Source organism: Papaver somniferum, chromosome 2, assembly GCF_003573695.1.
Source record: "Papaver somniferum cultivar HN1 chromosome 2, ASM357369v1, whole genome shotgun sequence".
NCBI lineage: Eukaryota > Viridiplantae > Streptophyta > Magnoliopsida > Ranunculales > Papaveraceae > Papaver > Papaver somniferum.
This window is the reverse complement of record NC_039359.1, coordinates 151,363,656-151,380,922: the sequence shown is the minus strand read 5'-3', so window position 1 is coordinate 151,380,922 and position 17,267 is coordinate 151,363,656. Positions and strand designations below refer to the sequence as shown.

The 17,267-nt window shown below is 34.8% G+C and overlaps 2 protein-coding genes across 2 annotated transcripts; both read left to right on the top strand.

The window, feature by feature from the left end:
• The first annotated feature begins 9,954 nt into the window (after positions 1–9,954).
• Positions 9,955–12,211, top strand: LOC113352253. Its single transcript, XM_026596097.1, has 4 exons — positions 9,955–10,615; positions 10,732–10,982; positions 11,117–11,393; positions 11,580–12,211. Exons 1-4 carry the CDS (start codon positions 9,955–9,957, stop codon positions 12,209–12,211), a joined length of 1,821 nt encoding a protein of 606 aa, XP_026451882.1.
• A 1,864-nt stretch (positions 12,212–14,075) lies between these two features.
• On the top strand, positions 14,076–15,286 carry LOC113354123 (probable glutathione S-transferase). The gene is made up of 2 exons (XM_026597552.1): positions 14,076–14,674; positions 14,760–15,286. Exons 1-2 carry the CDS (start codon positions 14,348–14,350, stop codon positions 15,126–15,128), a joined length of 696 nt encoding a protein of 231 aa, XP_026453337.1. The 5' UTR covers positions 14,076–14,347; the 3' UTR covers positions 15,129–15,286.
• Positions 15,287–17,267: the final 1,981 nt, after the last annotated feature.

Sequence of the window (17,267 nt, the reverse complement as noted above, 5' to 3'; positions counted from 1 at the left end):
CGATACAAAGCACAACCTGTGATATTTCAATTATATAACAAAATATAACGCGGAATAGAAATAACACAGACACCAGAAGTTTTGTTAACGAGGAAACCGCAAATGCAGAAAAACCCCGGGACCTAGTCTAGATTGAACACCATACCGTATTAAGCCGCTATAGACACTAGCCTACTACAAACTAACTTCGGTCTGGACTGTAGTTGAACCCTAATCAATATCACACTGATTCAAGGTACAGTTGCGCTCCTTACGTCTCTGATCCCAGCAGGATACTACGCACTTGATTTCCTTAGATGATCTCACCCACAACCAAGAGTTGCTACGACCCAAAGTCGAAGACTTTAATAAACAAATCTGTATCACATAGAAAAGTCTACGATAATAGATAAATCTGTCTCCCACAGATAAACCTACAATTTTGTTTCGTCTTTTGATAAAAATCAAGGTGAACAGGAACCAATTGATAAGCCGGACTTATATTCCCGAAGAACAGCCTAGTATTATCAATCACCTCATAATAATCTAAATCGTATGGTAGCGAAACTAGATATCGCGGAATCACAAACGATGAGACGAAGATGTTTGTGATTTCTTTTTATCTTGCCCTATCGGAGATATAATCTCAAGTCAATTATTCAATTGAACTCGTACTGGAAAGATCAGATCGCTCAACTACAAGAGAAGTAGTTTCGTCTGGCTTCATAATCCCAATGAAGTCTTTAAGTCGTTAACCGACAGGGTCTCGAGAAGAAACCTACGGTTAAAGGAGAATCGACTCTAGCAAAACCAACTGGTATCACACAGAAGGTGTGGGGATTAGTTTTTCCAGTTGCTAGACGTCTCCCTTATATAGTTTTTCAAATCAGGGTTTGCAATCTAAGTTACCTTGGTAACAAAGCATTCGATATTCACCGTTAGATGAAAAACCTGACTTATCCAAGCTAATATATTTCAACCGTTAGATCGAAACTTAGCTTGTCTCATACACAAATGAAATGTATTCATTTAGGTTTGAGTAACCGTACCTAAACGTGTACATTGGGTTGGTTCACAAATAGTTAACCAATGGTTATCCATATGAGCACTTTCATATTAACCGTATTCATCTTTCTCATAACTAGTTCAAACGACTCATAAAAACTAGTTCAAGAGTTGTTCAATTGCTTAGGTCTTTATACATAGACACAATTGAAACAAAATCGGTTTGATTCACTTGAACCAATTCATGAACAATATAGCCACGGTTTGCAAAGATTGCATTCCTTATTGATTTATTGTTTAAGTTCATGAACTTCCGATTTGAGAAATATAACCAGCTTAGGTACGCGTACGGGTACCATAGCTACCAAACTTGAGTTCGGAATCTCAGTAGAAATTTTTGGTTTGAAAACTTCTGTGGGTTCACGTATGGGTACGCATACCTAAGTGACTGGTTTTCAGTTTGCAAACTTCACAAAGTACATCAGAAATTTTCGGTATGAAAACTTCCCCCAGTACGCGTACGGGTACGCGTACCTAACCTGTCTCCTTCACCAATACCGCATGCACATATATGCACGCACTTGGTTTCCGGCACATGGATTTATACACTAATGTGCGAACACACTATATATGCTTATATTCATAGTTGGTTACGTAATCTCAACTCCACATTTCAATCATTGAAAACTTTTTTTATAATGTTATAATAGTCGTTAGATAAAACGAATCGATTATCGTCATCAAAGCTATTTTCAAGATTGGAACGTCGTCATGACTTTCTTTATGGGTAAAGATGAAAATGGTTAAATCAAAAGCTTACCAACACATATTTCGAGAAAAAGATAGGCGAGTAAACTCGGCTCGAAATAACAAATGTGTATGTATGAAAACTATCATACTTATACGACTTTTGTCTCAAGAGTAGGAGATAGAGTAGATAGACTTTTAAGTGACAGATGAGTTCAAGTATCCACATACCTTTTGGTCGGATAAAGTTCCACTGGTTCTTGGAGTAGTTCTTCGTCTTCGTAAGATAATCTCCATGGAGTCTGGAGCTCAACTATACCTAACTATCCTAGACCGAGACTTAGTCATAAGTAAACTAGAAATCAAGACATATAGTTTTGATCACTAACATTGACAAACATGCTTGAGATTGCAACGCATGCGAGTTCGACCGAGCAATGCTCTAACATATTGTGTCATTATGCAAATAGTGATGGAAAATAGAATGAACTTTTGAATTGCAAAGATTAAGTCTATGATATCATTATGGAAATATTGATGAAAAATGGAATGAATCTTTGAATATTCCGCAGTATTGATCTTTCCCTGATCCACTTTTATGTGAAAGTACTGTATGACTCTGTAAGTTTTCTTATATTGAGTATTTCCGATTAAATTAATCATGGGTTCTCTTGTGGTTAATTTAATTAAGTTTTCAGGATAAAAAATCATGTTTCATGTGATTTGTTAATGTCCACAGAAATCCTTCTTTTCGTGCAAAAGTAAGGTCGCTCTTGTTGTTCTTTCGGGAATGACATTTTATGGGGGAGAGTTCTTAATTGAACTTGTGCTTAATTGCCAAATCTTTGTGGCGAGTGCGGCTTTGGAATATTGTAGAAGTTTTCTTGTATCTTTATAAACTCCTTGATGAATACACTAAGTTTCGACTATGTGAAATCATCGAAACAAAGTTGATATGTTCTCTTTTAGCCATGCATTATCTCTATGATAATTTCATTATGATCCCGCTAGTTTTCTTACCTTTGCCAATTTATATTGACGAAAAGGGGGAGAATTAATGTGCAGTTCACACTACAAATACATATGGTTTACGGATCATTATGTAAGGGGGAGTGGTTTTCATTGTGAGATAAAGTATTGACTAAGGGGGAGTGATACATATCACCATAGTATTATTTTCAAAGTTGTGATACAATTGAACTTTGATGTTGTGTAACAATATTATGACATTGTATAACAATGATTGAGAACAATTGTTCTATTATTGTTATGGCTACGAATCTTCAACAACTATGATGCTGAGTTGAACACGTTCAGAATCAGTGGAGTACTTGGAAGTGGCGAATATTTCGAGTAATGTTGAAGAACCAAGAAAATCAAGCATTTGGATGAGAAGCTACAAAGTTTATTTATTTTGTAACCATATGTATTGATATTTTTGTCACTAAAATTGACAAAGGGGGAGATTATTAGACCACTGCTCGGTCGAAGTCGTAAGCGTTGCTATCTCAAGAGTGTTTGTCAAGTTTAATTGCCAAAACTATAAGTCTTTATTTCTAGACTACTTATAGCTATGTCTCAGATTAGGATACAATGTGTAGTTGAGCTTTAGACTTCATGTCGTTCAATGATTGAAGACGAAGAACTAATAAGGGGATCTTGTGGAACTTCATCAAAAAAATGTATGTGGAGACTTGAACTCATCTATCACTCAGAAGTCTATTTCTATTCTATCTCCTATTGAGACAAAAGTCGTATAACAATATAGACTTTATATTATACACATTTGATATTTCGAGCTGAGTTTAACTCGCTTACATATTTCTCGAAATATGTGTTGGTAAGCTTTCGCTTTAACAAAGTTCATCTTTATTCTTGATGAAAGTAAAAAGATGATCATGTTTAAATCGCCTAGTAACATCTTACATGATTTGTGTGAGGTTGTCATTTTATGTAGACTTGGAATGTTTCGTATTGATCTATCAATACCTTGAAAATTTCTTTGAAGCTAATAGTTTGTGTGAGACAGCTATTCCCGTCTTCTAAGAATGTTTCAATGATTAAAATGAAGTCTAGGACAATTAACCATTGTTTGGATATATCACAGTATGCGTACTTGTATGCTAACTGTTGCAAGTTATTCAAAGTCCGGGAACCATTGTATGCATACCCATATGCTTACTGGTTTGAAAGTTAAAGTCCGGGAACTTAGTATGCATACCCGTATGCGTACTGGCTTAACAGTTCAAGTCCGGGAATTCAACCGAGGTTGGTCATGTACGATAGTATGCGTACCAGTTCGCATACTGGCGAACCCAGACCAAGTCTGGAACTCTAAGTGAGCATACCCGTTTGCATACTTGAGTGGGTTAAGTTCTAAAATCGGTTTGTTCATGAACAAATACATTTATATAATAAGGAATGCAATCTTTTGCAAACCGTGGATATAATGTTCATGAATTGATTCGAGTGAATCAAAATCGATTTTGCTTCAATTGTGTCTTGTATACTTCTATGAGAATATAAAAAATTAAACAACTCTAGAACTAGTTTCATTTGAGTCATTTGAACTAGTTGTTATTAAGATGAACAAGGTTGATATGAAAGTGTTCATATGGCTAAATACGGTTAACTATTGTTGAGCCAACCATGTGCACACGTTTGGGTACGGTTACTCATACCTAAATGAAGTCACATTTCATTTATGTATAACAAGCTAAGTTTGATCTAATGGTTGAAAGATATTATCTTGACTCTAATCAGGTTTTTATCTAATATTGAAAGCTTTGTTACCAAAGTAGCATTGATTGCGGACCCTGATTTGAAGACTATATAAAGGAGAACTCTAGCAACTGGGAAACCTAATCCCCACACCTCCTGTGTGATACATACTAGTTGCGGCTAGAGTCGGTTCTCCTTTAACCTAGGTTTTTCCTAAAACCATTATAGGTTAACGACTTGAAGATTTCATTGGGATTCTGAAGCCAGACTCAACTATTTTCTTTGTAGTCGCGTGTTCTGATCTTACTTTGTTCTATCGTATTGAGTACAATCTTCTCTAAGTTTTGATCGAGATTTAATCTCCAATAGGTAAGATAAAAAGTAGTCACAAACATCTTCGTCTCATCATTTGTGATTCAACAATATCTTGTTTCGCTTCCATACTATTAAGATTATTGTGAGTTGATTGATATTACTAGGCTGTTCTTCGGGAATATAAGACCAGTGTATCAATTGGTTCCTGTTCACCTTGATTTATTAAAAGATGGAACAAAAACTCATAGGTAATTTATCTATTCAATAGACTTTTCTGTGTGAGACAGATTTGTTTATCAAGTTTTCGACTTTGGGGCATAGCAACTCTTAGTTGTGGGTGAGATTAGCTAAGAGAATCAAGTGCGCAGAATCCGGCGTGGTTCAAGAGGCATAAGGAACGCGAATGTACCTTAATCAGTGTGAGATTGGTTAGGGCTCAACTACATTCCAGTATGAAGTTAACTTGTAGTAGGCTAGAGTATGTAGCGGCTTAATACAGTGTGGTTTTCAAATCTGAACTAGGTCCCGGGGTTTTTCTGCTTTTGCAGTTTCCTCGTTAACAAAGTTCTTGGTGTCTGTGTTATTTATTTTCCGCATTATATTTTTATATAATTGAAATATCACAAGTTGTGCGTAGTTCAATCAATTGGTGAATCCAACCTTTGGTTGTTTATTGAAATTGATTGACACTTGGATATTGGTCTTTGGTACCATCCAATTTATTTCTCATATTAATCCGGCTCACAGATTTCTATATGTTCGATTGTAGATTGATTTGAGAAATTGAGATATAACTCTTGGATGTATTTTCCTAAATTGAGTCTGACTGTCTAGTTGTTTCTCTTGGAAATGTATTGGAGTTAGTCTATACGGATTTCCCAAACGAAATAGTGGGTGTGGTTGTTGGACCCCCGGTTTTTCAGAAATCAATTATGAGAAAACACTATTTGGTAAATTGTTTATTGAAAAAATAACTTGGTTGATAATTCATGGCTGCTAGTGCTGATGGATTTACCAATTTACAAGAAGGTTAACAAATCATGTATAAGACAAAACATTTTCTTATTTGTCTTAAATGAAATTTGGTATTCTTCTGATACTTCGATTAGCAGTATTGTGATAATTTGGATTCCGAGATAAAGATTTATGGGTGTATAAAATAAGATGAGAATACATATTATTTCATCTTGCAAGTCATATTTGCTCTAGCGAAAAGAAAAAATAGAATTCATAACTTATATGTGAGAAAAACAACAACATAAATTTGTGAAGAGCGACGTTTCACTTAAGGCCGAAAATCGCGATGAAAATCCCGAAAGGAGATCCAATAGGTGGGTAAAGTGAGCCCAGCTTCTTACCTCATTCTTTGAAATAATTCTAAGTCTATCATTTCCCATTCGCAAAATAAGTAGTTAGTCTTTTCTAATAGTATAGGGATTTTGTCGGAGTGTTTTGTCCTAGAAATATATACAAGTAAATTTCATGCTTCAAAAAAGAAGTTCAAATAAATTTCTAGAAATATTTTAATATTTTTCTTTCAAATGCGATTGTTTCTATCATTTTCAAAATCTCTAACGATTTATTCCATTTTATCTGTTTTGTAGATGTTATAGTTCGAGTCCATCTGATGACATAGTATTCTCGGTTTTAAAATCTTTTTCTTTATATTTTGTTAAGTTTTTTAATTTTTCATTGTATTTTCTTGTCTTTATTTTCTTTTAGATGGATATTTAACTCATTTTATGATTCCTCTTTTGCGTCTGCTTACTGATTTTCTCTAATGGATTTTGCCAATTTTGTTGTTGTGATCATAGCTTTTGCTAAGTATATTTACAAGCTTTTGCTTAAAGGTTCATAATGGATTGGATTCAATGCTTTTTCTCATAGTGTTCTAAGGAAGAAGTCACAGATCGGTATCAACTCGTTGAAACTCAGCAACTCTTCATCCCTCTAATCAAGTAATTCAAAAAATTTCAAAACTAGTGGAGTCAGCTGCATGCGGTCAATCAGTTACCTTATTTTGCTGTTTATTTTCAAAATAGACAGCTATACACCTTCTCATTATAGGAAAAATTCTCCACAATTCTGCTACCTTATTGATAGGCATAAAGATTATCCGCAGTTACATCCTAACTTAATTTTTGCCAACTATCACCTTCAAAACCCTAGTAAAACTTCTATCTTTTCCTATACCTTCAATTATCCCAACTTTCATAAACACAATTTCAGTGCAACCCTTTCTTTCTCAAACCTTGGTTTTCTCAGTAAAGTTATTACTAAGATGGAAGAAGGTAATTCTAGTCAAGTTGTGGATCTAGTCAACAAGTTTAAGAAAGCTACTTTGGATCTGGGAGATGTTACTGAAACAGGAGTAGTCAAGAACAACATCAAGGAGGATGAAAAATAAGACAATTGGGAAGCTAGTGCCATTGGAAAAGTCATCATATAAGGCAGAATGAATTATGACATGGTCGAAAAGGGGATTACTTTCACTTGTCCTTTTTTGACAATGGAAAACTTAAAAATCATTGAAGTGGAACCAAATGTGTTTATCTTCAAATTCAATCAATGGCAGTTACTGAATAATGTGATTGAGGAAAGACCATGGGGCATTAACAAGCATCTCCTTGTGGTTCATGATTATATTCCTGGAATGATTTAAACTGAGAAGCATTGGGGTTTCCAACTTTTTTGGATCCAACTTAAATATCTATTGCCTGAGCACATGAATGTCTCTTCTGTTACAAAAATAGGTCAAGTTATGGGGGATGTCATAGCCATTGAACCAAAGGACGCAATTCCCGTTGGTAATGATCCCGTCAAAGTTTGTGTAAATGTAGATCTCTATATGCCCATGAGGAGATGAGTTAAATGTTCTACCAATGCTAGAGTAACAAAATGGCAGCAATTCTTCTATGAGCGTCAACCAAAAAGCATCTGCACTGAGTGTTACATCGTCAATCACTCAAAAACTGCTTGCAAGGATGTTGCTATCTTCTTGAAGAAAGCACATGAAAAACCATATTTTGTTGGGAAGATCAACAATATTCGCAAAAACATCAATATTTTGTTTTTCTAATGCTGAAATTTCCTCCACAAAGGCTCCAGCAGTGAAGAAACAACAAAAAAAGTTTGATAAGTCAACAGTCTTTGTACCTCCAAAAGATGGAGAAGTAATTAATCTGGATTCTCTGCTCAAAGATGAAGGAGTTAATATGGAAGAAGATAGTATACTAGGTAAAAGGCACAGGGTGGGTGAAGATGCAATTAATGTTTCTTCGTCAACTGAGTCCTCTTCCCAGAACACTATGTTGAATCCAATCCATACCTCCATGAATGCTCACATGATCCCAACTGGAGATAATCTAATCATGCAATCACACAAGGGGATTCAGGTACTAGAAATTTATACATCTTTCAATTTATTTTCTCTCTATTAAACTTCTTTCATTTAAAACTGCATTTAAGTCAGTCTAGGTTTAGATTTAATTACAAATCATTGCATATTGTTCTTTTAATTCATAGCTTAATCATTGTTTTTATTTCTTTATCAATTTCTGGGCATTCTATTTCTTTAAACCCTCATCTTGTCCCAACGAATATCCTCTCCTGGAACGTACAAGGTTTTAAAAACCCTGCAACAAGAAACCACCTTAGTGATCTTGTTAGAACCCAAAATCCATATATAGTCTTCCTTTGTGAAACAAAAATTTCTCAAGTTAAAAGTAAACCTCTTTTAAATCAATATCACTATCCTAATTAATAGTGCTTTCATTGAGCCAATTGGTCTCTCAGGGGGTTTAGTTTTGTTATGGAAAAATGGTTTTACCTGTGAGATTCTGAGTGATGAGCAAAACATGTTTAACATAGTTTTTCAAAGTGATCCCAGCAAACCAGAGTTCTTACTCACTTGTATGTATGATTTTTCTCCCTATGCTAAGAAAAAAGAACAATGGTCATACATTAAAGAAACTAGTGAGACAGGAAACTACCCATGGGTTTTATTAGGAGATCTAAATTTTCATCTCTTAGATGACAATAATAAAACTTCTTCCTCTTTAGATGGTTGGGTGAATAGAGTAATTTCTGATAGTGGTCTTGAAGATATAGGTTATGTGGGAAAAAACTACAGTTGGACTAATAACAATCTTGGTACTGGATCCAAAAGATCCAGAATTGATTTAGCTCTAGGTAATAGTGAGTGGAACATATACTTCCCTAAATATAAATTGTTGCATCTAAACCAAGTAGGTAGTGATCATACTCTCATCCTTCTTGTTACTGATACTGAATGTGAACCATGCTGGAAACTTTTTAAGTTTTTTCTAACTTGGCTCAATGATGAAACTTGTTCTGTTACTATTGCTAATGCTTGGAATATTAATTTAGTAGTTCTCCTGGTTTTCATCTAGTTAAAAAACTTCAGTCAGCAAGGAAAGAGCTATCCCTGTGGAACACGCAGCATTTTGGTAATATCAACCAAAATATTGATCATCTTCAACATGAGCTTATGTTCAGAGTCAGACACCAAGTTTTGACACTAATGAGCACATTTTGAGAATCAACAAGGAACCGAATAGGTGGCACAAGATTCAAAATGAATTATTGCAACAGAAGGCTAGAGACAACTTCATCAAGGATATGCATGGATAACAACACTAAATACTTCCACACAAAAATCAATAGGAAGAGATCTAGGAAAAATATTGATTCCATTCAAGATCACAATGGTAATTGGCTGCATACTAGAGAAGATATTGGCTGTCATCTGACTAAACATTTTCAAGATATTAGCTCTTCGTGCACTCCTCAGTTTGATGAAGGTCTTTTCTCAATACTTCCAACTATCATTTCTTATGAAGACAATCTAAATCTTACTAGAATTCCAGGCAATGAAGAAATTTTCAACACTCTTAAAAGTATGGAGAATTGGAGTGCTCCAGGTCCAGAAGGGTTTCAAGATGGTTTTTATAAAAGTCAATGGAGTGTAGTTGGTGATGATGTATGTCTCATGGTCTCAAGGTTCTTCCAGACAAAACATCTCTTTAAGCAAATCACAAAACTTATATTTCTATGATTCCAAAGAAGAAGAAATCTCTTTGTTCTGCAGATTATAGACCCATTGGCTTATGCAATACTTCTTACAAGATTATTTCTAAAATCATTGTAAACAAAATGAAACCATTAATGGAGAATATTATTTCTCCATATCAAGATGCTTATGTTTCAGGAAGGCTTATCAGTGACAACACTGTCATTGCACAGGAAATAATTCACTATATGAAGAAAAAAATATGTCGAATTGGATGGCTAGCTCTCAAGCTTGATATGCGCAAAGCATTTGATAGATTAGAATGGGTATTTATTATTAAAGTCTTAACATATTTTGGCTTCAGTGAGGAATTCTGTGATCTTATTTATCAATGCATTAGCACAACAACTTTATCAGTAATTCTTAATGGTTCCCCATGTGAAGAGTTTCATCCTTCAAGGGGCATTAGGCAAGGTGACCCTCTCTTCCCATACTTGTTCATCCTAGCTATGGAGTTTCTCTCAAGACATCTTGTTGCTGCTCAACAAAACAACAGCATAAAAGGCATTAAAGTGGCTGCTAATTCTCCAGCCATTAATCATCTGTTATTTGCATATGACTGCTTGATTTTCACTCAAGAAAAATTGGATTCAGTTAACAATCTTCTTGAACTGCTTCACAACTTCAGTACTCAATCATGCCAGGTAATAAATTTTGAAAAATCTGCTGTGCATTTCAGCAAGTATACTAAACCAGATGTTGCAGTCACCCTTACTCAAATTTTGGGAATGAAGACTATGAATTCAAAAAAAAAAGGTATTTAGGCTCTCCTCTTATTCTTGGACATTCCAAACAAGAAGCTTTCAAGTTCATAGAAGATAATTTTAACAATAGGCTATCTGTTTGGTCTTTTACTTCTCTCTCACAATCAGCTAGATCTACTATGATAAAACATGTCCTTAATTCTCTACCTGTTTATCAAATGGGTTCTTTTAAGCTACCTGATCAGCTCATGAGAAAATTAACTACAATCGAAAGGAAATTCTTTTGGGGTCATTCCTCCAATAGAAGTTTTAATCCTGTGTCGCACTCCAAGCTTTGTAAATCAAAAGATTATGGAGGAATTGCTTTTAGAGACATGGAGAAACTAAATCTTGCTTTACTCACTAAACTAGCTTGGAGGGTCTGCACTTAAGAGGATCATCTTTGGGTACAAATTCTGGGAAGCAAATACTTCAAATATGGTAATCTTCTTCATCAAAATATTGAAGCTAAAAACTGTTCTATATGTGGAATGGTATTACCAAGGGACTGCAGGTCATTCAAAAGAATTACTTCATGGAAATTAATAATGGCAGAAGAACAAAAATATGGAAGGATAGATGGGTTCCAGGTTTGAATCATCCACCAACTCCAATAAATGATATGCACAGATTCCATGAGAGTGTTGATGAACTAATCATTTCAGATGCAGGAACCTGGAATGTGTCTCTCTTAGATATTCTGTTTGATTCTAATACCTCTAAGAAAATCCAGGACATCTTTATTGATACATCCAAAGAAGATGTTATGCTTTGGACTCCAGTAAAATATGGTAAGTTTTCAGCTAAAAGTGCATACAATCACTTAACTAAAAACTCCAATGATTCTCAAGTTAATGGAGCAAATATTTAGCCAGAAACTTGGAAGGCCTTGTGGAGTTGCAGTGTTGCTCATAGAATTAAGTTATTCTCTTGGAAGTGCATACATGAATGTCATCCAACAAGATATAAACTGGCAGCTCATAACCCTTATATGGAAACTCAATGTGGAGTTTGCGGAAGAGAAACGGAAACGATTGAACATCTAATATTTGATTGCATACATGCCAGAGCTGTCTGGAGAGGAATCAATATAGATATAGATACAGTTAAAGAAAATTGTGGCAGTGTCTCTGAATGGGTTCTTAGCTGGTTTAGAATAGGTATTAATGCTACAAATGAAAGATTGTTGTTCACATGCATGATTGGTGCATGGATCATCTGGAAAGACAGATGTGAAAAAATCTTTCAGGGAGTTTCTCTAAACCCTATTTCCTCTGTTAATAGAATTCAGTATCATTTAAGTTCTCACCTGCATGAAAATTTAAATAGTAGTCCGTACTGCATTAAATATCATATTTCAAACTGGTGTCCTCCTGCACAAGGCATTTCTAAGTTTAATGTTGATACGTCTTTTGATCACAATACTAATCATGGCACTGGGATTGCTTTACGCGATCATGTAGGTAACTGCGATGGGATCCGAGGAAGTTTTAAACATGGAGTCTTGAATCCAGAGCAAGGAGAATGCCTAGCTGTACGAGAAGCATTATCGTGGGCTAAGGACCTAAAACTGGATGATATTCAAATCGAAGTTGAATTAGAGAAATAAAACATTTGAGTTCTTTTTTCAATTCCTGCAAATTTACCTTTGTTAGTAGAGATGATAATCAAGTTGCTAACTCAATAGTCAAAAGCGTCAGAGTTTCAGCATCTGATATACAAAAGTTTGATAACTTTGGGCAATATATTTGTGATCTTTTAGCCAAGATCAAAACTGTATTTCTAGTTAATCAATAAAGTTCTCTTTTATCAAAAACAAAAACAATAAAAAGTTCGAGTCCATCTATGTGCACCCTTGTTAACCAGGGGTGCACATTCCTCCCTTTCCTATAGTTTATAATTTATTCCTTTTAACCCAATGTTTTCATTCATTAAGTTTATAATTTTTGGATCTCAACAATAACATAAAAAAATAGGCAAAAGTCAAAACCCTAGTTCCCCATCTTGCCTTAATGGTTTGTTTTTGATTGGGGTTTCTTAATGATTTCTTCTTTCTTCTCAACAAAATAAAACAGTCTCCTTTAGTTATATGATACATGAGTTATAGAATTTTCATTGAGTCCAAATCATTCTTAATCCATAATCTGAAATCAAACAAATTTCTTTCTCTTTTTGTATGAAAAATCGATCATGGTAGGATAATCAAATTATCATAATACTACTTATATGGGATAGGCATACTATGATTAATTCACGTTCTGTCGCTACAGCCTACAGATGGAAGAGGGTATAATCGTTGTATAAAACACCTTGCGGATCTTATTATAATATTGGTAATGAAGATAATTTTAATCAAAAATATTTCTTCTTCCTTGATATGATCATCATATGATTCAATTTAAAAATAAAAAAATCTATGAAGGATATGGACTTTGTGCAATCATTAAGCTCAGGTAGTACTTGTCTGATGGAAAATTGTAAATAAGTAGTATTGGTAGTGGCTTAAGAAATCAGCAAATGTTCGAAGAACTAAAACTATAAAAGATGTGAAGTATCTGATAAATTTCTGAAGTGCTTTATTTTTTTTTTCTTTTTCTTTTTTCCATTTTTGTTACTATAGAATAGAGAAATCCGGCAAAGAAAATATTCGAAGTAAAGAGAAACGATTAAATCTTGGTTTCTCCATTTTCTCAATTCCCTATGTCAAAAATTATAACCAGAATAAATGACTAAAATTAGATGGGTAACCATTAACCAATAATAAAAAGAGGAACGTGCACACCCGGTTTAGCAGGGTGCACATAGATGGACTCGTTATAATTCTTTACATAGATGGACTCGTTATAGTTCACTTCTCTTATACAGTATAATTCTTTACAATATGTTTTTACTCGTTATAGTTCACTTCTCTTATATAATTCTTTATAATATGTTTTTACCAGGACAAGGAGAAGTATGGCCACCGCCACCCCAAAACCATTCACTAATTTATTCAATAAATTTTATTTTCCACCAATAATTGCTACTAATCAACATTATTTGTCCCAAAAGGAATTTCTTTATTTGGATAAACATGTTGGACTATGCCAAACTCATAACACCTGAAGGAATTTTTGTTCGATAATTGAGTTGCATAACCATTTGAAATTCGACTTCAGTTATTCGATGTTTATAAAAATGGATTTTCAGTTATTGGCACGTAGATCCCCGTTATCATGTGACACGGCCCAGGATCATTTTCCAGGCCTGCTGATTTTTATAGTTGAACTGTTGAAGTAAAGAGTTCAACAAAGACTTCCCCCTGTTAAAGTCCAAAAAATTATCAGACAGTGATTTCACCGTTAATCTGAATTCGAAATTCACCTACGATCGTAATTTTTGTTTTTTGTTTTGACAGTTTATAAAAAACTGAACGGCAATATATTTGTTAAATGTGGAACACTCATTTGTCAATTGTGGTTCCTGGTTGAAATGTGGTGCATGATGATTCATTTGTCAACTGTGGCTGCTGGGATTGGATCCGAGGTCTAGGACTCCACGGCCACAACGTGAAATTCTTCCAGCAAAACTTAAGCCGCACTTTAATAATTTCTTGTCGATGGCAACATTTATGTTCAGGCACATGACATCTTATCCTTTCATCACAATTAATAACAAGAGAACTTATTGCAACTGTCCCAGTAAACTCATCTAGATCTAGTTAAACCACCTATCAATCAGATCAAGAACACAATACCAAGAAGATATGGGAGAAGAAGAATCGTCATCAGTGAAGTTAATTGGTGCTTGGCCTAGTGCTTACAGCTACAGAGTCATTTGGGCATTAGAATTAAAAGGTATAAAGTATGAATACATTAATGAAAATCTCATGAACAAAAGTGAAGTGCTATTGAGATACAACCCGATTCATAAAAAGGTACCAGTTCTTGTTCATGGAGGAAAATCCATTTTAGATTCCATGATTATCCTTGAATACATCGACAAAACATGGCCGGAGAAGTACTCATTACTACCTAAAGATGCTTATGAAAAATCTGTCGCTCGGTTTTGGATTAAGTTCATGGAAGAAAAGGTATAGCAAATTAACATCACTCAAATTATTTTCATTATATTAATTTTCAAGTTGGTTTGTAATTTTTTTTTTGTTTTGTTTGTAGGCTACATCAAGCCTTGCAAATTTTTTTATGAGATCCGGAGAAGAACATGAGAAGGCAGTAAAAGAACTTGTGGAAATTATAGAAACCGCAGAAGAACATAGTGGAATTGGAGATAATGGAAAGAAGTTTTTTGGTGGTGATAATATAAATGCAGTTGATTTGGCATTTTCATCTTTGGCTCATTGGTTGGGAGCTGTTGAAGAAGTAGTGGGAGTTAAAGTTCTTGAAGCAAATAAGTTTCCTAAGTTTCATGGATGGACTGAGAGATTTAAACAAGTTCCGGTGATCAAAGATAATCTCCCGGACTATAACGAATTGGTGAGTTTTTTCAAAGGTGTAAAAGAGCAGCTGACTGACACCACCACCTAAATGAGTAGTTATCTTTCTCAAATATCAGTATTTTGGGCTTTATTTTTATTTGCTCTTTTTTTTGAATGATTTTTCTGGGACCATGATTTTTTTGGGACCATGGTTTTATTTTGGGTAAAGACATTAGAATTAATTCTAATTATTTGTTTAATACTTAATCTACCCTCTTAATTAATTTTACGTTATGATTAGTGAAATGATTTAGTTAAAAACAATTAGTGAGATTAAATTAAAAGATGGGCTTATTATTAGTTGAGTAGAATTATTGTGAGAGTAGAGTTAGATAAGATGAAGGAGAAAAACATGGAAAATAAAAAAACAAATCCAATTCACCCCCTTTGAATATTCAAGTGATGTAAACTCATCTTATTCTTCATCTCCATCCTCTCCTAGAATATTTGTTAATCTTCAAAATGATCCGGATTTGGCTTATTTCTTAGATGGTGATTGTATTCTTCCCCAAAATGAAACTCAAGATGAAAATGATGGATTTTATCAACCACAACCGGAGGAAGAGTATTTGGGTGAACAGGTATGCTCCAAACTTAGATAATGTATGTTGAATTGGTAAAAACTTCCCCAAAAATGTAAATTTTTAAACTGGATTTTGCACAGTTCGGTTACATTATATGAAGAACATGTAACCGAACTTTTCTAAAGGTGTAGTTCGGTTGCCTTGTGAGATGAATAAGTAACCGAACTCATTTGAAGATGTAGTTCGGTTACTTTATCCAAACACGTAGGTTACCGAACTCCATATTAATGGAAGTTCTGAGATGCAGTGTTATGTTCGGTTGGTTCGCAACTAACCGAACTTTACGTAAAAATAAAGTTTAACTAAGTGTATACAGTTCGGTTGGTTCGCAAACTGCATGTACCAACTATCTAACCGAACTATGTTTAATAAGTTCGGTTGTTTCGCAAACTTGAACCTAACAACATAACCAATCGAACTTAACAAACAAAAAAAATATGAAGTTCCAGTGTTTAGTTCGGTTATCTACATAAAATTCAAAGTAACCGAACTCTGTTCCTTTTATTAGTTCGATTTTTGCGATAAAATTCACATGTTACCGAACTTTGTTCCTTTTATTTGTTCGGTTTCTTTGCAACTTGCTTAACCAACCGAACAACGAGTTCGGTTTTCCCGATAAAATTATTATGTGACCGAACTTATTTGTGATTGCATTGATGTTGTTACATTTCTTGTAGATGGAATCCCAACCTATACCAATGCATGATCAACCTCTCCGATTGGTATGTTGTTCGAAGATACATCTACTCACTATGCGAATGAGTTGGTATTTGACTTACCTATTGATGCGAAGAATTGGGCGAGAGAACATGCCAAGAGAGTCAATTGCGTCTTGGATTTGAATTGAAAAGAAAGCAACACTCGTTTTGAAATGGTTTGTAAGAGAAGTGGAGATCCCGATGTTAGTCACAAGAGGAAGGGTTATGAGTATAAAGGAAAGACGACGAGGAAGAACACAACGTTCTCAAAGAAAATCAAATGTCTGTTCAAGCTAGTATTTAGCAAGAGAAAATTAACGACGAAATGGTTTCTAGCTATGGATAAGGTGGTAGGTCGTCATAACCACCCTCGTACGGATGATCTTTAAGGGCATGCAATGGCCGCAAGGCTCACTCCTCGAGAAATGGAAAAAATAGCCGAGTATAGGAAATTGTGTATTCCACCTTCTACAATGATTCGCTTAGAAAAGAACAATATATGTCAAAATATAATAAAATGGCTGAGCAATCTAAATCTTGATGGTTAAGATTGAACCATACCTTTGTCGCAAAGATCTTGGCATCCCATGAGTTTTTGTAGCCCATCAATACCTCCCCGCCATCTCGTGGAGTACCATATGTTGGATTCTTTGGCGGCAAACACAAATCCTTATGAGGAATGTATGAATATCTAGCACAAGGATTTTTAGGAGTCTTTCTAGGTCTCTTTACCACTATGTCTTCTTATTCCTCTTCTTCTTCTTCCTCTTCATCCGAGTCCTCCTCTGATCCATCATCATCCTTATCTCCATCCTTGTCTCCGTATTCCTCATCCTTTTCACCCTCATCATCGCCACCCTCATTTCCTCCTCCTTGAGCTAGTTCATCTTCTCCACCTTGATTATG

What these genes read in the sequence shown, in the direction of transcription:
- LOC113354123 (XM_026597552.1), top strand. Translation starts at nt 14,348, where the DNA reads ATGGGAGAAGAAGAATCGTCATCAGTGAAGTTAATTGGTGCTTGGCCT. An exon ending in TTAAGTTCATGGAAGAAAAG is followed by an intron (nt 14,675 to 14,759) that starts GTATAGCAAATT and finishes TTTTGTTTGTAG; the next exon opens with GCTACATCAAGCCTTGCAAA.
- LOC113352253 (XM_026596097.1), top strand. Translation starts at nt 9,955, where the DNA reads ATGGAGAATATTATTTCTCCATATCAAGATGCTTATGTTTCAGGAAGG. An exon ending in TATGAATTCAAAAAAAAAAG is followed by an intron (nt 10,616 to 10,731) that starts GTATTTAGGCTC and finishes TCTCACAATCAG; the next exon opens with CTAGATCTACTATGATAAAA. An exon ending in TTGGACTCCAGTAAAATATG is followed by an intron (nt 11,394 to 11,579) that starts GTAAGTTTTCAG and finishes ATAAACTGGCAG; the next exon opens with CTCATAACCCTTATATGGAA.